Source organism: Littorina saxatilis, linkage group LG2 (genome assembly GCF_037325665.1).
Source record: "Littorina saxatilis isolate snail1 linkage group LG2, US_GU_Lsax_2.0, whole genome shotgun sequence".
NCBI classification, from domain to species: Eukaryota; Metazoa; Mollusca; class Gastropoda; order Littorinimorpha; family Littorinidae; genus Littorina; species Littorina saxatilis.
This window is the reverse complement of record NC_090246.1, coordinates 69365802-69390520: the sequence shown is the minus strand read 5'-3', so window position 1 is coordinate 69390520 and position 24719 is coordinate 69365802. Positions and strand designations below refer to the sequence as shown.

Sequence of the window (24719 nt, the reverse complement as noted above, 5' to 3'; positions counted from 1 at the left end):
TTTGTAGGATTATTCTTTACATCAAAGTATTTACATCTGTAGCCTTTTACGAACGTTATCAGAAAAACAAGGGAGATAACTAGCCTTTTCTGTTTGGCAACACACAACTTAACGTTGGGCTTTTCTCGGAAACTATAAAAGTGACCGGGCTCAAATTTTATGTGAACGTGACTCATTGTGTTGTGAATAGCAATTTCTTCCTGTCCATCTGATGCCTCATATAATATTCAGAACTGCGAAAGTGACTCGATCGAGCGTTTGCTCTTCTTGTTCAATCAAATTGATTGAAATTTTGGCCAAGCAATCTTCGACAAAGGCCAGACTTCGGTATTTCATTTTAGCTTGGTGGCTTAAAAATTAATTAATGACTTTGGTCATTAAAAATCTAAAAATTGTAATTAAAATTATTTTTTATAAAACGATCCAAAATTACGTTCATCTTATTCTTCATCATTTTCTGATTCCAAAAACATATAAATATGTTATATTCGGATTAAAAACAAGGTCTGAAAATTAATAATATAAAAATTATGATTAAAATCAAATTTCCGAAATCGTTTTAAAAACAATTTCATATTATTCCTTGTCGGTTCCTGATTCCAAAAACATATAGATATGATATGTTTGGATTAAAAACAAGCTCAGAAAGTTCAAACGAAGAGAGGTACAGAAAAGCGTGCTATGCAGCACAGCGAAACCACTAGTACACCGCGCTGAACAGGCTCGTCAGTTTCACTCCGTTTTGCACAAGCCGCGGACTACGGTCATTGTGAAAAAATGCAGTGCGTTCAGTTTCATTCTGTGAGTTCCACAGCTTGACTAAATGTAGTAATTTCGCCTTACGCGACTTGTTGGCTCACGTAAGTGTAGCCTATGCGATCGTAACTTTGTCTGTCTGTGCGTGCGTGCGTGCGTGCGTGCGTGCGTATGTGCGTGTGCATGTCTGTGGTAGAAACTCTAACATTTGAAGACGTCACATTACATTGACGTCACATTATGACGTAAGAGGGTTAGACGTCACGCGAAGGAAGTGCTGAAAGTCTCGGTCATTATTATTTTGAGCGGGCCGAGACTAGTTGGCAGTCGTGTCCCTGTATAGGCTACATGCAGACAGACAGATCTAGATCTAGTGTCTCGCTTTCTTGCACAGTTTCACCTATGCTCTTTCTGTGTGTGTGTGTGTGTGTGTGTGTGTGTGTGTGTGTGTGTGTGTGTGTGTGTGTGTGTGTGTGTGTGTGTGTGTGTGTGTGTGTGTGTGTGTGTGTGTGTTGCTGTTTGTCGATTTCTTACGTGAGCCTTGATGGCTTCGCCTCTTGTTTTTAAGTATGTTTGTGTTCGTCAGTGTGTGTTCCCGACTGTATGTATATGTCACCAATGTAAACATAACAGAAAGTGCAAATAGAAGGATAAGCTTAATTGATTATAATGTATAGCTTTGTTTTAAAATGTGCATAATGTGTATCAACATATAAAATTAAAGCCATATGTACTCGATGACTATACACGCTAATTGCTTTACCAACAGCTGGAGACATGCTAAATTAAGTTCCCTGCAAAATATTGTGGTCTAGGACCCCTTCAATGTTGAGATATGTTAATTTTCATTTTGATCTGGATCGTCCTATTTATAGATTTGCCAAAAGAGGTAGCGTTGACGCAAGGGAAATAACTCCGCGTCTTTGTTTACATCCAAAGTTTTTGAGACTCTAAAACAAGCTGTAATGCATGTATATGGTCCGCGCATGGCGACATATCGTCATTACATGGTCTTATGGTGCGTTTGACATCGATTATGGGCAAACTACACTTTGTAAACACGGGAGCGCGTACATATGCCTTTAAATGGATTTTTTCTATTTCTGCTCTGGTGTAGTATCTCTTTTTTTATTTTTTTACATTCTGTGTCTTTGCGAAATAAGGTGTATTTAGATGATCGTAATTGATCGCTTTCTCTTTTTCCGTCGATGTATATTTTTTATTTTTTTTATTTTCTTGTTTTCGTTTTTTTGTCCTTTCTGTGTTTGTTTTTTCTTTCTTTCTTGTATTTTCTTTCCGTCGCGATATAACCTTGAACGGTTGAAAACGACGTTAAACACCAAATAAAGAAAGAAAGAAAGTATTTTCTTTCAGTTCTTATTTTATAGAAAGGACTGCAAAAACAAAGAAAGCATATCCATCTAAAGCGCGAACCTTACATTATCTTATTTTGCATTTGAAAGTCTCGTTGAAAACAAAATAGCATAAATACCAGTGTGAAATTACCTGTGGCGAAAAAAACCACAAACCGACATTTGTCATTTTCACAGTTGAAAACGCCGTTTCCATCCGAAAGTGATCTCTCGTGTTATTTGTAACTTGAATAAGACGACATTCACACATACACACACGAATATAAAATCAAACAAATCATAGCAATAACCTCCAGGGCAAAGTGTAACTTGAAGAACGAAAACAATCTACAAATAAAAATACAAAATCATAACGAAAAAAAAACTCAAAGGAAGAGAGAGGTGCTTGAGCCTTTCTCAAGCCATTGTCGCATTGATGAATTGCAAAAGCATTTCAAACAAATCTATATTGTGTTGAGGTGTAAACGTAGAGTGGAAGACTGCGGGGTAATCAATAAAATCATCAGTCTCTGACAATTCTAGAAGAAATAAACTCAAGAAGAGAATAATACACCGAGTCGTTATTTCTGTATTTTACACGTCAGTGTGAATGATTAACAACCGACGCGGTTGATTATTCAGTCATGATTATAAATGAACTGACGAATGCACAATAAATATCATGACAGTTTAATCCGAAGCAGCCAAAACTAGAAGAAAAAGAGGAATGCAATCATTGTACAAATTAAATGAGTTTTTCTATGTGCGCTGGACAAGGATTTAACACAATCAGGGAAAATACGTTTGTTTGTCATTTCAGGCAATGGAATGTCTCCGTCTCTCTCTTTGTCTCTCTCTCTCTCTCTCTCTCTCTCTCTCTCTCTCTCTCTCTCTCTCTCTCTCTCTCTCTCTCTCTCTCTCTCTCTCTCTCTCAGACAGACAGCAAAGTACTTATCTGAAACAATCATACTCTTGTAAGCAAACAGTAAGGTTTGGAGTACCACAAGGTTCTATTCTTGGTCCATTACTATTTTCTATATATATATATATATAAACGACCTCTATTTGTAAAATGCATGTGTGAACTATTTGCAGATGATACAACAATTCATTCTAGTCATCAAGATCTTATTAAACTAGCAAATATCCTCCAAGAAAACATTGATCGATTACTTGAATGGTCAGAACTAAACCATATGTCACTGAATCCAAATAAAACTAAATGCAAGCTACTTACCACGAGGCAAAAAAGACAAAATCTAACATCTGGATTTCCGACATTGCTAATACGAAATCAAGATGTTACCGAAGTTGATAGCCATAAAGTCTTGGGAATAACTATTGACAATAACCTGTCTTGGTCAAAACATGTAGATACACTTTGTAAAAACACATCCAAAAAAATCATTCAGTTATCAAAAATCAAACACTTTCTAGACCTTCGCACAAGAAAACTGTTTTTTCAGGCACATATTCAGTCAGCTATTGACTATGCTTCCACAGTGTTGGACTCTGCAAGTGCAAATACTTTGAAACACTTGGGCAGTTTACATAGACGAGCTGTTAAATTAATTATTTTAAAAAATACATCTCTTTCCGTGACTGATTATAAACGATTGCAAATTCTTCCTATCAAAGATATATTTGCATATAACAAAGGTGTGATGATGTATAGAATTATGTCAGGGAATGCACCTACACTCATTGCCTCTAATTTCACAATAAATCATTATAGAAAATGTAACAAATTAACTACCCCCACTCCAAGAATTGACCTGTACAAGTCGAGTTTATCATATTCTGGAGCAATTATGTGGAACGCCATTCCAAATATAATTAAATTACGAATTCATGAAACATCATTCAAGGAATATTACATGCTGTTTCTTTTACAAAACTTATAAGAAATATTATCAAGCAGCTGGCAAAATATAACTGTACTCTTTATATTGAAAAAACATGATTATATATAATTCATGAAGGATTTTTTACAAACACATATTTCTCTGTTATATATAATTTTCAAGCATTGCTAAAGAATCCTAATGCAATGTCTTATTGGTTGCTTGACATGTTAATTATGGTAAATATGTCATTTGTACTATAGTTAATTTTCTTTTATTTCTTCTTGTTTTTTACCCCTCAATGGGCGAGGGCCGGATGAAAACAAGCATGTATACATTGCTTATTCTGTCACCCTCGTAAAATAAATTTCAATTCAATTCAATTCAATTCAATTCTCTCTCTCTCTCTCTCTCTCTCTCTCTCTCTCTCTCTCTCTCTCTCTCTCTCTCTCTCTCTCATCTCTCTCTCTCCCTCTCTCTCTCTCTCTCTCTCTCTCTCTCTCTCTCTCTCTCTCTCTCTCTCTCTCTCTCTCTCTCTCTCTCTCTCTCTCTCTCTCTCTCACGGATTTTTTCTTCCCTCGAAGTTTCACACGTTTTTTGTTGCTTGAAACAGTTTTCATTTTACCTTTGACAATAATATGTCATGTTCGTTAGTATGTATATTGTGTTTGTTTGTTTAGTCTGTTAATCGTTTGCTTGTTTGTCGTTTGTTTTTATTACTTCTTTAATTGATATTCCAACATTTTTAAAACGTATTATCATTAGATTAAACCCTTCCATGGGCGAGGGCTGGATGTAAAAAAGCACCTGTTTGCTTATGCCATTACCCTCGTAAATAAAGAATGTGTCATTGTCATTGTCATTCTCTCTCTCTCTCTCTCTCTCTCTCTCTCTCTCTCTCTCTCTCTCTCTCTCTCTCTCTCTCTCTCTCTCTCTCTCTCTCTCTCACTTAATTCTTCTTAAATAAAGTTCTATTCAATTCAATTCAATTCAATTCAATTCAATTCTCTCTCTCTCTCTCTCTCTCTCTCTCTCTCTCTCTCTCTCTCTCCCGCCCCCTCTCTCTCTCCCGCCCCCTCTCCTCCACCATCCTTCTTTCCCCAACCCTTTTTCTTTCTTGCTTGCTTTGTTATGGCTGGAAGCAGATTTCAACAGGCTTGGCCCTCAGAAGTTATGGACGGTTGTTGCCAGCGGAATCAATGGTCTTTGTGTGAATAATCCACGCTGCATTGGCCTTGCTTCATTGCGTGCAGTATCCACACCTTCGTGTGCGCTTGGGCCTTCCCCCTCTTTGGTGAGTCAGGGGAGCTTTTAACTGTGCATGCGCGTAGGTAGTACGTTTTGAACTGGATTTGGCCTGAGGTAAACGAAGAAGTAGGAACAACAATGCGCTTGGGACTACTTCAAGAAAAAAACATATGTACTGGGATTTAAGGGGAGAAGTTAAGGAAATCTTTTTCTTTTTGTTCTCTACGGTACATGTCATGCGGTGGTTCCTGTGGTCGGAGCAAACGAAGGCGTTGAACTCTGGAGTGTAGAGGGGGGGATGAGGGAGGGGAGGGGGGGGGGGTATAGTAAACGTGCAAATCGATAAATAGGGTTCTGCCGAACAAGAAGTTAGAAAACTGCTAGATGTCGGAGGGACACATTTGAGCTTTTGACTGGAACTTGATCTGCTCTGAGGGAAGTCCACACCAATCTCTCTCGCTCTCTCTCTCTCTCTCTCTCTCTCTCTCTCTCTCTCTCTCTCTCTCTCTCTCTCTCTCTCTCTCTCTCTCTCTCTCTCCACCCTAGAAACACACACACACACACAATCACACACACACACACGCGCGCACACACACACACACACACACACACACACACACATACACACACTCCAGCCCCACATGCCCCTTTCTGCACGTGCTACCCTGCGTCTGTTTTAACCTACGTAGTCTTGACTAATCGGGGAAAGAAGCTTTTAGAAGTGGAAATTTGATCTTGTGTTGTCGTCATTGTCATGATTTATTCATTGGCGTCATTAGTGTAGGTTACGCTTACAGGAATGGAAAGACACTGACGGCCAGGGTCGATTCTCTGACGCAGAAGGATATGTCAGCGACAACAGTAAGCATCAGTGCTTCTTAAAGGCACTTTCCTTTACGGTGTGAACGACCATGTTCACCACCACATGTCTGAGCAGACTTATTCTTGATCCAGGACGTTCTACCCGGATAATTGTTTTGGTACCTTTTTGAAAGAGACAAGGGTTTTAAGGAAGATTTGAAGTACCGACTGTCAAATAATCAAAGGAAACGTCTACCTTTCACTGTGATATGCTTTAAATGTGAATAATTTGTCAAGTGTAGCCCGAGTACATCAAACAGACAACAAACAACAAGCTTTTTCGTGGGATAAGAGCATTTTTCTACACATACCAACATTCAACAACCTGGGAGCTTTTATGTAAGGCGGGAATTGTTTTAATAACTTATTTTGCAGATTTGTATAGGTGTTAGTTACAACGTTACTTCTGAAAAACAATCTACAGAAAACCGGTAGGTAGTGCATTTATGGTAAATGCCAAAGTGGAAGGATGCCCGCGTCCCAGGCTTGAACAAACTGGATGGGTTTGTGGTAAGGGTAAGAAGGAACATTTAACATTGTGCCTGAGAGTTTCTGCGTCTTTTGTTCAGCAGAATCACGTGCTGTAAGCGCGTCGTTCTTGTATTGTTCTACTTTTTCTCTGTTTGAGGTTATATTTTCCGTTTATGATTTTCTGTAGATGTCATTGTCAGCCAGCTTTGCATTTATATTTGTATGTAGGTCATGTGCATCAGGGTCCATATTTCAGCTTGCTTTTCTGACGTGTTTAGGCCAACTTTGGAGCTCTTGAATAACTGCCTTTTTCTGAATCAGAGAGAGAGAGAGAGAAAGAGCGAGAGAGAGAGAGAGAGAGAGAGAGAGAGAGAGAGAGAGAGAGAGAGAGAGAGAGAGAGAGAGAGAGAGAGAGAGAGAGAGAGCTTATTTCAGCAAATAACGAAGTCAGTCAAAACCTGAATTTAAAGGATACATGACTGTCCACATGGACTGGAATATGTGTGGATTTTTTTCTGTTGGTGTTTGGTTTTCTGTCTCTCTTAATCTCTCGGTCTCACTCGTCTGGTTGAAGGTAACAATCGACCTATGAAGTCATTAGCCAACATGCTCTGGCACAACACGCAAAGGCACCAGGGAATAAATGGACACTTGCAATCAAATCACACCCAATCAATAACCGCCTTTATATTCTAATGTTCCCAGCCTCTGGGGTAACCCCTGTTTTTCTTGCTGTCGACTTTGTTATCGTTTCTGTGTTTGTTAGTTTGTTGGTGGTTTATTGTTTTCATGGACTTGAGACTTGAAACATCTAAGGTTTTTTGCTGCTGCGGTTTGGCTTGCTCTCTGTCTCTGTCTCTCTCTTTCTCTGTATGTCTGTCTGTCTGTCTTCTTGTCTGTCTGTCTGTCTGTCTGTCAGTCTCTCTCTCTCTCTCTCTCTCTCTTTCTCTCTCTCTCTCTCTCTCTCTCTCTCTCTCTCTCTCTCTCTCAAAAAAACACCTATACTTAACGCTTCTAGAAACTCCCAGTTCTTTTTTAGTTCATTAACCGAACCAAGCAACGATTAAGACACGACACCTTTTTTTTGTAGGGCGTCAGTTAACTCGTCAGAGAAGTCTAGCATCGTGCCAGCCAATTTGCGTGCAAGGTGTCCTTACGGCCGACGCCATTGTGTCACAGACAATTTCCCTCCCTTGGCCCAAGGGCGCTTACTCTCGTAGTGGCGCTGTGAGAAGGGTTGGGGTACGCCCTGTTCTCCAGCCAGGTCTCGGCATGCCCAACCTGCCGCTAAACCCGCCTATTTGTTGTGATGGAGATTACATACCGATGTGACAGGCGGTTCCATCACCCGATCAGATTTTTGTTTCTTTTTCTGGCCTGGATGCGTCGCTTTGTAATCAGAGTCTCTGCTTTCGTAAACATGGAGCGCGTAAACGTATATGTACTCTTCGAACCTCTCCCTTTTAATCAACTTGTCTGGTAATCAGTGTCTCGGCTTTTGAAGACGGAAGATGCACGATGCGTTTTACTGTGCTTGGACGTAGAATCAGAAGATGTATGTAGTGTATTTATTTATTTCTGGATTATGTCGCTGGTTAAACCAATGCAGTGCTGTCTTGCTTCAGTGGAGCATTCATCAGTTTCGACATGATTTCTCTTTTCTTCTTCCATTCTTTCTTTCCATTTTTTTCTCATAATCGTTCTCTTTTGATAGAGGTCGGCCGATACATTTTTGCCTAAACGTAAAAATAAGCATACCTAGATTGCATAATTTTTTTGTGACAAGCAACGAAGGCAAAATCTCATGAAATTCACAACTTAATGTACAGTGAATAGTTTCGCGTGCATGGAAGTTAATATGCACAGAAGCTTTCTTTAAAACACACACGCAATATTCAAGTCTCTTCAAATGGTATACCATCTTCTCTTTGTTATGAGCTGTGTAAAATACGCAGCGAATTCAACAAACAACAACCAAGGAAAATAAATAGACATACAAAAGCAATTGTCCTATTCTCCATCGGGTAAAAAAGAAAGTCCGCCAATCATTGAAAAAAGCGAGAGAGCTAACTAGCAACTTCAAAGCTCACAGACCGGAAGTACGTCTGTCACGTGATATCGATGGCTATAATTCAATGTGTCAACTGCCTCTATGGGGAAACTGTTCTGCTGCCTGTTCGCTGTATCAGTTTCGACTGGTTGCAGTAATGCGAGACTGCAAGAAAAAAAACTATGAAAAATTAAATGCATGTTTGCTTTTCATAGTGCGTGAGTTGCGTTTTTTCGATGCTACTTCTCCATCCCTGCTCTCTCCTTCTTCCCCTACTTCCCCACTTCTCCCGATTTCGCCCCTCGTGCACGGATTGCATTTTGATGGAAATAAATGAGCATGGGACTGTTTCGCTGAATTAAAAGTTGCATGGTAGTGGGGTTTTGTTTACGCAGGTATGTACACAAACTGAGATATACAAACTTGGCCAACGAACGTCAACCACATTTCATTTATTTTAGAAGTAAACAAGTCATACGCCTGTTACATTATGTGCAATATACAAACAGGCACGTCAAGAAAAGCAAATAAAAGGAGTGTATTCAGAATAGAAGCAAGTGTCAGTGAACTTTTGGATATGAGGGAAAACCACTCAGTACCGTCATGTTAGCTAACAAATATAATCCAAAAAAAGGGCTTGCACATGTTAAGTCGTAGAATTTTAAACAAGGTTGGCCGGCTTAGTGCGCTTTACTTCCAAGAGAATAGACCAACGTTTTACTGCATGGGCACGGTAAAACCAAGCATTCATACTTGCAAATTATTCATAATGCGCCTTTGGCAAAACTGAATGACGCATGTGACTAAAACAAATACTAGCCGCGCAGCAATGCAATGCAAAGCTTAAAAATCGTTGCTCCTCAAAATTAAAAAGGCCTGAGACTGAGAGTGTCTGTCATTGTTCTTCGCTGTCTTTGATTGCAACGGGAATGACGCAAGCCAAAGTTATAGAGACTTACAAACAAAATTCCCCCACAGCAATGCTCATAATCCTTTGCCATTGACAGCTAGGCACGAGAATGTTTAATACGTGCAGTCGATATGACAGCAAGCGTCCAATATCCGTTTCTTCCGGAAGACAAGAGGGCGAAAGCTGCGCGAAGCAATCGAGTGGAAAACAGTGAAAAGTGGACAAACGAGCTTCGAATCAGGTGCATGTGGACAGGGAGAAGAAGGGAGGGACGAGAGGGGGAGTTGGACAAGAGGGAGATAGGGAGGAAGGTGGTAATCTCTCTCTCTCTCTCTCTCTCTCTCTCTCTCTCTCTCTCTCTCTCTCTCTCTCTCTCTCTCTCTCTCTCTCTCTCTCTCTCTCTCTCTCTCTCTCTCCCACATTGGTTTTTCCTCCTGGGAAAAACAGAGGCCACAAATATTTTATGAGTAGCGTGCATGAAAGTGACGTAACTGCCTCTATTGGAGTTTATGATTGGCCGACGACGTCGTTGCTTTTGTTACGCCGTATGCAGTGGCACACGAAGCAACGCGACCTGAAGCGAGACCGCGAAGGTGATCGAGATAGACAAGGGGACTACGAGAGAGAGAGAGAGAGAGAGAGAGAGAGAGAGAGAGAGAGAGAGAGAGAGAGAGAGAGAGAGAGAGAGAAAAAGAGAGAGAGAGAGAAAGAGAGAGAGAGAGAGAGAGAGAGAGAGAGAGAGAGAGAGAGAGAGAGAGACTGAGAGAGAGAGAGAGAGAGAGAGAGTGTTGTAGAGAGAACCATCCAAACATCCAAAGACTGCGTCTCTGGTTTCGGTTATTTGTGTTTCTATTGTTTGTGCTTTCTGGCATTCAATTTGATTTTTAACCTGAATTTGACCGTCTTCCTTTCCCCAGCTTTCATCTTTTTACGGCAAACTATATTGTCCAGTTTTTTTCTTTTTCAGATTCTCTTCTATTTTTGAAAAACACGAAACTGACCACTGTTACCTCTTCCAATTTTTCATCTCTTTTCAAAAAAAAACAACCACACACACATAAAACGTGCCCCTGCTTTTGTCTTTTTGCTTTCAAAGCAAACGAAACTGACCGGTTTTCTCTTCTCTGTTTGAAAAACACGACAATGATCGACCACTATTTCGTTTTACCAGTTTCTATTTTCTTTTCGACCAAACAAAAAGAACAAACAGAAACAACACAAACATGACACTGTTTAGTTTTTCTTCTCTGATCGAAAAAGCAAAAACTGACCACTTTTCCTCTCTTTACACCCCCGGTATAGGGGTGTGTATAGGATTCGGTCGATGTGTTTGTTTGTTTGTGTGTTTGTGTTCGCATATAGATCTCAAGAATGAACGGACCGATCGTCACCAAACTTGGTGAACAGGTTCTATACATTCCTGAGACGGTCCTTACAAAAATTGGGACCAGTCAAACACACGGTTAGGGAGTTATTGGTGGATTAAGATTCTACAAGGACTTATAGAGGGACATATTAATTGTCAAAGGGAAATAACCTTCTCAGTTGGTGGCAGTGAGAATGGTAAGGACGGGGGTGTTTTTCCTACCTCGGAGGAATTTCTTGTTATATTTGTATTCTCTTTTTAGAAAAACACACAGAACTGACCACTTTTCCTTTTCGCAGTTTCTCTTCTCTTTTGGACTCGCACGAAACTGACCACTTTTTTTAAAAACTTTTTTCCCTTTCTCTTCTCTTTTCTAAACACGTGAAACTACCTCATCCCCGGGAAGTTCCGGAGGTCCCGCGTCGCTTTCGGTGCGGTGTCAGACTGGATGTCAGACAAATCAGTAGGTCAGATTAAACAAATCAGTGGAAATGATTAAAACTGTCGCTGTCGGAGTACGCTAGCACCCCCGGTCGTGTTTCCTTGGGATCGACAGCAGCGCCACATCATTTTGATCGGACGGCCAGCTAATCAATGTCGAGAAAAATCAAAGAGAGTGGTATGTGTGTGTGGCGGAGTGGGGTGGATAGGAGGGGGGGTGGTAGGAGGGAAGGGTCTGGCCGGGTGGCCGTAGTGTTTTCTTGTAAAGGGTAAACAAGAAGCGAAGAGCGGTGAGAATGGGAGAAATGCCAGTTCCACCTCAGCACCAACATTGCAAGCTATACAACGTAATACGTAGAGGTTACATGCCGAGTCCCAGTGATTATTAAAAATAATGGTCGAAGTTGGCGGATCATGAAAAATGCGAGCTTCAGCGAGCTTTTTCATGACCGCGAACTGAGACCATTATTTTTAATAATCACTGAGACGAGGTGTGTAACCTCTTTATTCCTCCTTTCTTCAGTTATTCAAAGAAAACAGGAGTTTTTGTGCGAAAGTTTGATCGAATCCGAATCACTCAACCAGTCAACCTGCGCAGGCGATCGATTAATGCGCGGTTGTATAGTTCCGTGCAAATCATTCCATTCTGTTAACACTTCTTGTCAGTTTCCCTGTTTTAGACTAAAATCAAGTACACAGATAATGCTGTTATTCTGCTGTGGCGGTAAAGGCAGATATTGTGTGTTCTGTTTATGTTTTAGTATCGCTTAGGATAATGTTCTTTCGTCAAATGGGACCAGCAGACGAACTTTTGCACCCGTGTTCCAACGTTAATTACTGTATGAAGTTCAGTTTTCTGGGGAAAATAGTGTATGAAACCGCTTTATGTTGTTTGAATTGATGAGATGTGTGCATTTGGTTGCGTGTGATCTGTTTATAAAATGAAATATTGTTGAAAACTGACCGTCGGATTGCAGTCAGTGTTGTCGAAGAAACTGCGTTAAAAGAAGGGGAACTACTCTTGTCGGCTAGAGTATGAGTTACTTGCCTTGGGAATTTGCTTGTGATGAACGGTTTGTGCACGGCAGATCTAGATTCAGAAAACAACCTAACTCATGGATTTTATATGGAGATTCATGTGTTCAGGCCTGTAGTTGTTAATTTAAATGCGGTATTTTTGTATTGTTTGCTCCAGAGATGTATATTTCGTACGTATAGAGCGTTTGGAACTTTTCAGTCGCAAAAGTAGTACCAAAACAGAACAGCTTCTCAACCCATTGCACTATCGAGGATTCAGGCTGTTGCTGGCTCGTTAATTGTTTGGTTGCTGGGTCATTATCGAAAAATAACTAGCTCTACAAGTTTACAGAGGTAAAGAAGCAGAGGGGGGAATAAATGCATGATGCTGGCATCGCTTAGTTATGTGTTTGGGCTTGTTTGCTGTTACAGTTTGAGCTTCTTGATGTCTCCTTGGAAATGATTTAAGATACCAGCAGAACACCTTAAACAAATATCACATACCAGAAGAAACTTATTTTGGCAAACCAGCAAGTTTCAAGTACAAAATGCAATAAACTCCATTACAAAGCCTTAAAGGCACAGTAAGCCTCCCGTAAACCATCACAGAGCTCCCCGAGCGTCTAAATACAGTACAAGCATACTTCCATTTGAACGCTCACCGAACGGGAACATCCTGGCTGCTTTCTGTCGAGCGTGAGACATTTTCCAAGAATTTATTTTCGTAGACTTGTTCCGTTAACAACAACGGCGCCTCGTTTTTGCGCTAGACCTAACTTTTAAAATCTAAATAATAAATTGACAGCTTGTTACACAAACATTCTTTAATCATAAAAGAATTCGTTTTTCATCAAGACAAGATCAGAACAATTCGAAGTTGTGAAAGTTTAAAAAAAGAAAAGCCCGGAAGCAGGGTCACGCAAGGGTCGTAGCAGACGACGGCCGGTTTATCAGTGCAAATCGCCGTTCCTCGTCAAAAGCCATCGCTAGAGTTCTTGTGAACCACAGCCGTTGTTTCGTGCATAAAAAAACGTGCTATTGTAGATAACCTCACGTCGAGTCGCATTCAAATGACTAACTATGACGACTGCATTGTGAAAAGGGAAAACTGGATCACACGGGTTCACGATGGCTCAGGGGTAAGATAAACCACGCAAAAATAAATTCTTTGAAAATTGTTCGCTCTTTACGGAGGGCACCTAGGATGTTCTCAATTGGTGAGTGTTTAAATGAAAGGGTGTTTGTACTGTGTGTAAAAGCCTGACCGTATCTGTGATGGTTTACGGGAGGCTTACTCTGCCTTTAACGTCAACCTACAGTCACATACAACTAATCCATACTATCAACATTTTCGTCAAAGGAGCGGGTCAACCTAGTAAGATAACTCTGCTCTCTGTTTTGTCTGTAAAACCTCATCTCAAGTTACAAAACACAGCATTATGTGTTACAGTTTGGGCGTGTAACTTGAATACGGTTACACTGTTTCTGTTCCACGTCTTTTTGCCCATAGTTTGGCGTGGACCTTGACAGCAGCGTATACAGAGCGTATAATCACATAGGAACACTGCTCTAATTTTTTGTAAACTTTTGATTGACCTCATCTGTGGTGTAAATACATCGCATTTTGCACGGGCGTGGTAGCACTGTTTCTGTTCCTCGTCGTTTAGCCCTTAGTTCGGCGTGGACCTTGGCATATGAACAGCGAACGTAGAATCGAAACCGGAGCGTTGCTCAATCAAATGGAGATAATGCAAAGATTGGCCGGAAAGACGGTGTCACCAAATGGGCAAGAAACAAACGAAAAAGTGGCCAGTAAATCAGGCCAGAGGAGCAAAAGGGCTTTGGCTAGCACGAGACCGGGAGACAAGTCTTTGAAGCGGAATGGTAGGAAATCAGCGGTGTCAGTAAGCGCAATCGGAAAGGGCGCAGCCGACCCGATCACACGGTGATGGCCAACTTTTACGATTAAAGCAAGTTGTAACGCCATTGACCGGCACCGCGCGTCTGAAAGTGGACCAGGGGGAAGAAGAGGACAGGAGGGGGATTGGGGAAGGGTTGGGGTTTGGAGGAGAGGGAAGGGAATTTTGAGGAAAAGGGATGGGAAGAGAGGAGAGGAGTTGATTCAAGGATACTCCAGCGCTCCAAGCACACTGTGCAGACCGCCGTGAAACAATTGACTGGGGCCCGGTCTATAGACATAGGCCCCGTGGCCAAAGGACTGAGGAGGCAGCTGAGAGAGAGAAAGAGAGGGCTGGAGGGTTTGAAGAGGACGAAGGGTTGAACGCCTGGAGGAGTGTAGCGGCCACTGACGGCAATGGCCCGCCACCACCACTGTGTCCTCACTTCCAATCCGCTACTAGACTGGCGCGGCAGCAGCAACAGCAGCGTCATGCAGCAATTCCACTACGGCACGACACAACACACAGCACGGCAAAGTTGGAAGTTGGGACAGAAAGAGTGAACGGGGGACCCGTTTCTGAAAAAAAGTGACGGAAATCAGTCGCCTGACTGCCGGAAGTACATTGTCGTGCTGTGTCGTATCGATATCGTGTCGCGTGCGTGTCGCTCACTTGGGTTGTGTGTATGATATGTACGTCCAGTGTCAGAACCAGTGTCAGAACCAGTGTCAGAGCCGTACGGTGCGTACTAAAGTTCATAATGTCCGCGTTTGCTGGTGCGTGTATCATAAGACTCCGGGCACCCTAAGTTGATTCTGCTTGACAAGTCTGGTGCCTGAAGCCTTTGCATTTTTCAGGGGCCGGGGCTCGAAGGGGTGGGGCAGGGTGGAGGTTGATGGGTTGGAGAGAGACAGGGAGGGAGGAAAGGGGAGAGAAGAGAGCCGCGAGTGAGTTTAGCAGAGTAGTGTGCGTTGCAAGCTGTGCTGTGCTGTGGCGTACGTCCTGCATGTGGCGGCAACTATCGATAAGTTGCAGTGGTGGCAGTGCCAGCCTGCTACGAGTCAAGCGAGCCACACGATTTCCCCGGGCCCCCACCAACCGCAGTGTGTGAGGACGGAGAAGGTGGGAGTGCCAGCGAGGGGACGCACAACGGAGTCGCACGTACAGGTAGAGGTGGGTCTGACACAGGGGGGTGTGCCCCACCATTACAACTTTTACTATCACGAGATCGCGGCCACGTTCTGACGTTCTGACGTACACGGGTGTGTTGTTCATCGTCCTCACTCATCATATCGCAGGCTGCACTATATATCGCCGTCAGTGTGTGAAGCGGGAAATATGAATCGCACGTCATCCTCAGTGTGAGGTCAACCTCCTATCATTCCTTGTATCAAGGTCAGAGGCGATCGAGGAGTTTGACTATTCGACTTTTGTTGGAAAGATCAATCTGCAAGTTTATGTTGTTGTAATACTAACATCGACTCCATCGGCTACATAAACCGACAACGTAAAACTGGAGAGAAGACAGACGGTGCGTCTACACAACCGTCTCAGCTGAGTGTTGCCGAACAGTGAGAGTCCGACACTCATCCATAACGAGCTGATTACGGTCTAAGCAGGAGTTGACTTCAGCCTCTCACCTCTGGGAGGTTCCTTGTGATTCACGCCTGACCGGACTTCGCATTGTCCTCGGTCATGAATCATTCATCCACGACCAGCACTCTGCCCTGGCAATGGTGTGGCTAGTACTGACGCTGACGTCTCTCTGGCTATCGACGGGTAGACAGGTGTTAGGGTGCACTGAGTGGATGGAAACCAACGATACTTAACGACCGTGTGTTAGCGTGCGATGAGGACTTGACTGGACCTTAGTCCGAATCTTGGTATCGTTCGTACTGTGATGCTGGGTGTGTGCAACACTGGTGACTCACAGAGACAGAGGTTTCACAACTGGTGAAAATGTTTGCGCTTTGTTTGAATTGAAAGCACTTGTTCACCACGCCGTGACCTTGGAAAAGACTGACTTATGCCATCTATTTATGTTGACTTGGTTGCCATCGAAAGAAAAAAATATGAGCTGTATTGATTAACTATGCAATATTATTGTGCCAAGATGTGACATGTAGGAAGTAGTTCTAGGCGTTTGTGAAGTTTGGTCGTACAATCACAGCGCTAGTAGTTCACATCACAATCGCAGTTATGTCAGACAAACAAAAGTTTGATCGCTCGTGGGCTTAATCGTTATCGTTTTATTAGTCCGCTGTTTACAAAATCCTCGGGGTGCCAGATGCAGGATTTTAGAAACTCGAACATTTCCCACCCACTCACAGAAAATTAAGAGAAGAGTCCGAAGAGTTTACAAAAAAGTGCCGACCGACGAGACGTATCGATCCTCTGGGACAAAAACTCGGAAGGTCAACGTAGTGTCCCACTTTTGCTCGGTACTATTAACTCGTATGTGAACTTGACCGTTATGGGATGGTCGTCTCAGCTTGTGTGCAATGCTGGTGAGTCACTGGAACCGAGGTTTTACTGCCAGTGAACATGTTTCGTGAGTAAGGTTGCTAGCAGCAATCACACTTCGCCCTTAAGAGACTATAGTCGCGGCTTAACTGCAGCGTAACAAGACCTGACCTTTCACCTTTCTTCGCCCCATGTGGACTCTCCGTGCACGGGGTTTGTCCTCTGGCACGTGAATCACCCTTCTCTAAGAAAAAATAGATGCAGGTGTGTAATGGAACAGACTTTCTAGAACAGTAAAAAAAGAAAACTTGTGAACGTGTGGTTGTTGAGAACTATGTCAGAACACACTATATATATTCTGATTAAACTTCGATCCGAGCGAGCCGCGAAGAATTTTCTTTTTCTTCAAGAACGTACACTAAGCTTGGTCACGTTTATGGCACAATCTAATTTGATCACGTGTCTGTGAAGAAGAAATAAAACAAAAACTACGTCGTTAACGAACCCTCTTGAATTTTCTCTTCACCCCCCAAAAAACTCACTAATACTTCTCCCTCCAAGTTTTAAGAGTTCTGACCGCAACGTACCCTGCAATAATTAGTCTCCTCGTCAAAAACGTATACTTCTCTCTCCTTGTTGGGAATGATGAGCACATCGTCTTCTGCAGTTCTCTCTTCAAAAACCGTGAATTCTCCAACCCTCGCTATTTTGAGGTCTGAACACAGTCATCGACGCAAGTTCCCGAGTGTTGAAGCGTTGGTGTCTCCAGTACATAACACAGCACCATTCTTCGCCGCGTGTTTCCGGACCAGTACGTGCAGTCGTTATCAATCGCTTCTGTCTTTGCTCTGCCGAACAGCTCCGAGCTAGTTTCTTCTTGGACACACATCTCTGGGATTTGTAGGGACACGGATCCCGTCGCTGACCCCCCTTGTGCAAACGGGAAGAGTAAATGGGCTTGGATGAAAATAGCGCCAAAACTCAGCCATATCAAGGCCCGTTCGCTGGGGACTGACATGCATCACATAAATGAGTGAGTAGTCCGTTGTCATGGTAGACTGATTAATGCCTTTATTTCATTTTTTTTATTACTTATTTAATTTTTATTTTAGATTGCTTTTTTATTTTATTTTTGTCTGAGTTGGTATAGCACATTGTCATGCTACACTGATTTTTGTAATTGTTTTATTTATATATTTTTACTGTAAGTGTAACTCATTGCCATGTTAGGTTTTCTTTTCCCGAATGAAGACATCATCGTCATGCTAGATGGAGGGAGTAACTCATTGTTATGACATACTGGAATGTCGTTTCCTGAGTAACTCATCGCCTTGCTATTTTTTCCCTCATTGTTTTGCCATGTCGATTTTTTTCCTGTATGACTCACCCGTCGTCATGCTAGATTGTGTTTTGCCTGGACGAGTTTCTTATAGTCACGCTATGATGAAAATATTCTACTGAGAAAGTGGTATAGGTTTTGGGTCTTTTTTGGTGGAATTGTTTTGTCCACGAATTATGTTCAATTGTCTACGATTTATGTTAAACTCATATGTCCCTAGATATTGAAACTGTCAGGCTTATATACCTAAACTTGTGTTGTATGTTTTATTTTTAATAAGGCAGTCGTAGATATTGAAAACTGTCATGAGTACGTATCTTATCTTTTGCTTTATGTTTCAATTTCCGTTATGGTAGTCTGGGTAGAACATTACAAATCATTCAACGATGCCTGTTCCCCATCTTTGGTTTTATGGTTTAATTTCAAGTGGCATGATATATTGTGGAGACTTTTGGCCCATAACAGATGATACGATCTCTCTTCTTTTATCTATTATGATATGTGGTTGAAGTTAATGTTAACCGTGCGTCCATACAAAATGAAATTGTGAGACATGTCTTTTTCACCACGCTTATGTCCCCCTTCTTTTTATCATTTAATATATGCACACTTTCTATACTTTGAGTATTAGCTTTGCTATTAGAATATTTTCTTTAGCATCATGTCCTTTCCATCAACTTTTTGTTCCAGGTCTGCAATGTTGTGGGTAACTTATATATGTGAGTGATCGTCGAGAACCTTCAACAACAACAAAAACACGAAGCCGTTAACTGTAATCTAAATGTGAGCCCATTTTCCTATTTCTTACATCTGAAATAATGTAATATAGGACATTAGCTGCTTCATGACTTTTCAGACGTAACATTTTTCATTTCTCATTACACAAGCTGATTCGAGTATATTCCTCAACCCCCCCCCCCCCCTTCCCCACCTGTTACCCTTGCCCCACCCCCATCCCCCACCCCAGCCTTCTCCTCCTCGTCTCCCCACCCTCACCATCCTCTTGTAAAGTTTGTTGTTGTTGCTTGTTTGTCGTAATGACTGCTGTGCCTCTTTGGGTTCGTGTCCAGAGTTGATGTTTCTATTATTTGTGTCCATGTTATGCTTGTAATTAGAATGCTGAGGTCCTTTTGGTACGATAAGCGTATCGAATCACATTATCACTCAATCGCCATGTTGTCATCATCCCTTGTGATAATCGCTGCCGATAACGTGGCAAACAACTGCACCGCCAGTCGCAACGGTGACAGCGGGAGAGACAGAACAAAATCAGCATTAATTGAAGGGCATTTGATCCGTGGCATGCAATGCTGTGAAGCTTGTCGATCGTTATTTTCTTTGATACCGGGGTGGTGTTACCTTGTGTTTAGTTAATGTTAGTCTCTACTTGATGTGTGATCCACATGGTCCTCATGCATTAGGTCTAATGTTCACGAATGTGTGGGTTTTATCCTCCTTTTGCTCTAAACCTTGTGTATGTATATATTGCTTTAAGCACTTAGTTGCGTATTTTGTCATAGTTTTATTTCAGTAGATTACATTAATCAAATTCATGGGGAAAAAATCCGTTTGTGATCTATGAACAAGACATGATATATATACATGTAAAACTGTCAATTTCGCGTGGACCATTCTCTACAAATGTTGAGTCAGTCGCTCTATTGCGAAACTACTGGTAATTGTGCTCAAGGTGTTTTTTGGTTGTTTATGTGTGTTTTGATACACATAGATTAGAACGTGGTATATCCGATGAAATTAACTTTGCTTTTGTCCGAACAATAGGTTTTATTTAAGAACAAAACAGTACTCCATGGATATACATCATCAATACGTGACATATCCACAAATGTCTGCACGTGTAAAAAAAACAAGTCGCGTAAGGCGAAAATACAATATTTAGTCAAGTAGCTGTCGAACTCACAGAATGAAACTGAACGCAATGCCATTTTTCAGCAAGACCGTATACTCGGAGCATCGTCAGTCCACCGCTCATGGCAAAGGCAGTGAAATTGACAAGAAGAGCGGGGTAGTAGTTGCGCTAAGAAGGATAGCACGCTTTTCTGTCCCTCTCTTTGTTTTAACTTTCTGAGCGTGTTTTTAATCCAAACATATCATATCTATATGTTTTTGGAATCAGGAACCGACAAGGAATAAGATGAAAGTGTTTTTAAATTGATTTGGACAATTTAATTTTGATAATAATTTTTATATATTTAATTTTCAGAGCTTGTTTTTAATCCAAATATAACATATTTATATGTTTGTGGAATCAGCAAATGATGGAAAATAAGATAAACGTAAATTTGGATCGTTTTATACATTTTTATTTTTTTTTACAATTTTCAGATTTTTAATGACCAAAGTCATTAATTAATTTTTAAGCCACCAAGCTGAAATGCAATACCGAAGTCCGGGCTTCGTCGAAGATTACTTGACCAAATTTTCAACCAATTTGGTTGAAAAATGAGGGAGTGACAGTGCCGCCTCAACTTTCACGAAAAGCCGGATATGACGTCATCAAAGACATTTATCAAAAAAATGAAAAAAACGTTCGGGGATTTCATACCCAGGAACTCTCATGTCAAATTTCATAAAGATCGGTCCAGTAGTTTAGTCTGAATCGCCCTACACACACACAGAGACACACACACACACGCACACACGCACATACACCACGACCCTCGTTTCGATTCCCCCTCGATGTTAAAATATTTAGTCAAAACTTGACTAAATATAAAAAGTGGAGACAAAACAACAGCCGTGTGCTTTTGGAATATTGCTAAATAGTAATACTATTAACGGATCTTAACCCCCACAAAGGCAACTTTGTGGAGAGTTCATATTAATACAAAAGCATCCAAAAAGCTTTTACAAGTGTTTGTTTAAACTTTTCCTAACACAGACCCACCCATCACCCTCCCCCTTGCCCCCATCCCACGCCACCACCCACCCTGAAACAACTCCCTCCTGGAGCAACACATAATGGAATGTAGTGGCAGCATTGTCATCGATAAAGCTAAAGTCGTATTTTTAACTATCATAATATTCTCTCGTGGCGGTGTAAATATGACAGTGTTATGGGACACATGACGTGACGTTTGTCCGCAGACTGGCGTAATTACTTTAAGGGTAGCACTGTCATTCATGGCTGTGACCGCCACGTCAGTTTGAGAGGATGATGACTTGTCTGTTTGCATTTTTAGACAGTTTCCCAAATAAATTGGGTGAGCTCTGACAAACACTTCACCTACGGTAGCTGAAAATTGTATGTCAATGATTTCAATTCGGTTGGGGGGTTGCATGGGCGGGGATATAGCTCAGTTGGTAGTGCGCTGGATTTGTATTCAGTTGGCCGCTATCAGCGTGAGTTCGATCCCAGGTTCGGCGGAAATTTATTTCACAGAGTCAACTTTGTGTGCAGACTCTCTTCGGTGTCCGAACCCTCCCCCGGTGTACACTACATTGGGCGTGCACGTTAAAGATCCCACGATTGACAAAAGGGTCTTTCCTGGCAAAATTGCTTAGGCACAGTTAATAATTGTCTACCTATACCCGTGTGGCTTGGAATAATAGGCCGTGAAAGGTAAATATGCGCCGAGATGGCTGCAATCTACTGGCCTTATATAAAAAAAATTCCATCTCACACGGCATCATTGCAGAGCGCCTAGAACTGTACCCACGGAATATGCGCGATATAAGCCTCATATTGATTGATTGATTATTGAGATATAAACATGTTCTTTAATTGTTTTGGTTAGAAATATCTGCGTACAAAAAATCTCAGATGTAATAACCTGAAAATAATGATTTCAAAAACAACAGAGTTCTGCCCATAGGCACTGTTGGCTTTGTTTTAAGTAATTAACAGTATTGTCGAGTACAATCCTGTGAAATAACATTGCACATGGATTTTAAAGTATAACGATAACTATGTTCCCAAATATATTCCAACTAGGGTTAGACATCAGTTGTAAACAATACAAATTAAAATGAAAGGCGTTAATATAAGGCGCCGTGAAAATGAAAACATTTATGGATATGAATATAGCGCTGTTTTGACAAAGATTATTCTGGTTAGTTTGGACTTCTGAAGTTGTGTGCCAAATATGTGTGTGTGTATGTGTGTGTGTGTGTGTGTGTGTGTGTGTGTGTGTGTGTGTGTGTGTGTGTGTGTGTGTGTCTGTGTCTGTGTGTGTGTCTGTATGTGTGTGTATGTGTGTGTGTCTGTGTCTGTGTGTGTGTATGTGTGTGTGTCTGTGTGTGTGTGTGTGTGTCTGTGTATGTGTGTCTGTGTGTGTGCGTGTGTGTGTGTGTGCGTGTGTGTGTGTTTGAGGCTCTGTAAATTGTTTTAGCAAATTCAGAAGTAATACTATATATTTATCCTGCAACACACACTGTCCAACTCGATCGTCTCTAAAAGTGTCGGTGCATATAAAGCTGCAAGTGGCCTGGGAGCGTCGTTAAAACCTCACTTCTGATTTGTAATGCACTTTTGCACCACGCTCCAGCTGCAAGTTTGGCAAGCGGTTGCATCTCAATACATTAAATAGACCTACTTAACATCTATATACATATGTTTTCGATATTCGTGTTAATATTACACACGAGAGAGCAACAAGCAGTTGTTATATATATATACGGTTTGTAAAAGGAGTTGTTATAATATATTCATTATATTCATGATTATTATTACATATGTTAGCAATACGCATCCACGCACAGACGCACGCACGCACGCGTACAGCTCTTACCGCATTATTAAGTAAAAGTTTCTACAGCTACAATATCTTAATTAATCAGCCGTTTCACATTTTTGTCTGAAAGACTTGCGACGCACTTCAGCAAGCGAACCATCGAATAGCCACACTGAACTTAATTTCATTTTTCACACACACAAAAAGGATATACTCCAGACGAGTACCTTCTCGAGAAGCGTACCATAAAAGGGCTTGTCAAAAGAGTCTGGAACTGATAACAGGAACGATAGTAAAACTCCGGCAGTCGAATGCAAATACCTATAGAATTCTTATCGATCATTTCTGTACAGGGTGGCACCGACTGGCCGGTGAACTACTTAGTAGATGTAAACATTGGCACGTTGTCTCCCTTTACAGCGTCATCGATTTTGCGGTACATGGAACAATGACGAGAACTGGCGGTCACGCAGGCACACGTGTGCGTTCTGACCTTTGCAATGCAGGTTTGGTCATTCGCGAATGTAGCTGACATTAATATCTGCACACTTTCTATACTTTGAGTATTAGCTTTGCTCTTAGAACATTTTCTTTAGCATCTTGTCCTTTCCATCAACTTTTTGTTCCAGGTCTGCAATGTTGTGGGTAACTTATATATGTGAGTGATCGTCGAGAACCTTCAACAACAACAAAAACATGAAGCCGTTAACTGTAATCTACATGTGAGCCCATTTTCCTATTTCTTACATCTGAAATAATGTAATTATAGGACTGAATGATTTGTGTTTGCAGCCACTATAGATTGTTCCAAACAATATGGCACGTAAAATATGAGATGACGGAAAATTATTAATTTATGTGCAAATGATTATTTCCCCATTCAGTCTGTCTTTCTCTCTTCATACCACACCACGTCTCTCCCTCTCTCTTTCTCTCTCTCTCTCTCTCTCTCTCTCTCTCTCTCTCTCTCTCTCTCTCTCTCTCTCTCTCTCTCTCTCTCTCTCTCTCTCTCTCTCTCGCGTGTGCGTGTGCGTGTGCGTGTGTGTGTATGTGTGTGTGCGTGTGTGTCTGTGTGTGCGTGTGTGTCTGTATGTACATGTGTGTCTGTGTGTGTCTGTGTGCATGTGACCGTGTGTGTCAAAGTGTGTGTTTTAATGTATACCATTACCAATGACCATGTTGGCATGTATGCTATGAACATTTTTTTTTCTCTTTGTCTGATTTAATAACCATGTTTTTATGTTTTTGTTTTGGTTCTTCTCCTGCTTTAATATTATGCACTGCTTAGTTAATTCCCTCTTGGGCGAGGGCTGGATGAAAAAAGATCTTTGCTGTATCAACTCCATTACCCTCGAAAAATAAAGTTGGTTCGTTCGTTCGTTCGTTTCTCTCTCTCTCTCTCTCTCTCTCTCTCTCTCTCTCTCTCTCTCTCTCTCTCTCTCTCTCTCTCTCTCTCTCTCTCTCTCTCTCTCTCTCTCTCTCTCTCTCTCTCTCTCTCTCTCTCTCTCTCTCTCTCTCTCTCTCTGAAATGCCTCCTCTGTGAAAACGTTTAGGCGCCAGTTTCATTCCCGCTTAATGGGTAAATAGAACACTTCATGTCTGATATTTTCGTGCTTTTTACATTTAGTCAAGTTATGTTTGTATTTTGATTTGTTCTTTATACATGTATTGATAATGATATACATGCAAATGGTTGGGACAATTCCTCCCCACATTTTTTTTCTTCTCCATTTTGTTATTAGTTGTTTTGGATGTTTATATGCAATGCATTATTGCAACTATGCGGAAATTTCCACGCTATATTGTTTTCCCATTTTTGAGTGTGTATACAAAACCATAACCCTTTTCCTTATTACTATTTACATTATGTACGTCTGTAAGAAACAATAACCTTGTCAATTTTACTATCTATATTCTGTGCGTCTGTATTAAGTGTTTGTATTAGGGACAGGTTGTAAGATTAGGCTTTGCCTAAAACCTCTATCCTTTGGTAATAAAGTTCAGTTTCA

At 41.4% G+C, this 24719-nt stretch overlaps 1 protein-coding gene across 1 annotated transcript in view; it reads left to right on the top strand.

Annotated features, from left to right (window-relative positions):
* Nucleotides 1–14630: 14630 nt before the first annotated feature.
* Nucleotides 14631–24719, top strand: part of LOC138960427 (innexin unc-9-like) — a 105931-nt gene continuing 95842 nt past the window's right edge. Inside the window, exon 1 of the mRNA XM_070332337.1 lies at nucleotides 14631–14751. Coding sequence (XP_070188438.1) covers nucleotides 14631–14751 — 121 coding nt within the window. The remainder of the gene's footprint in view (nucleotides 14752–24719) is intronic.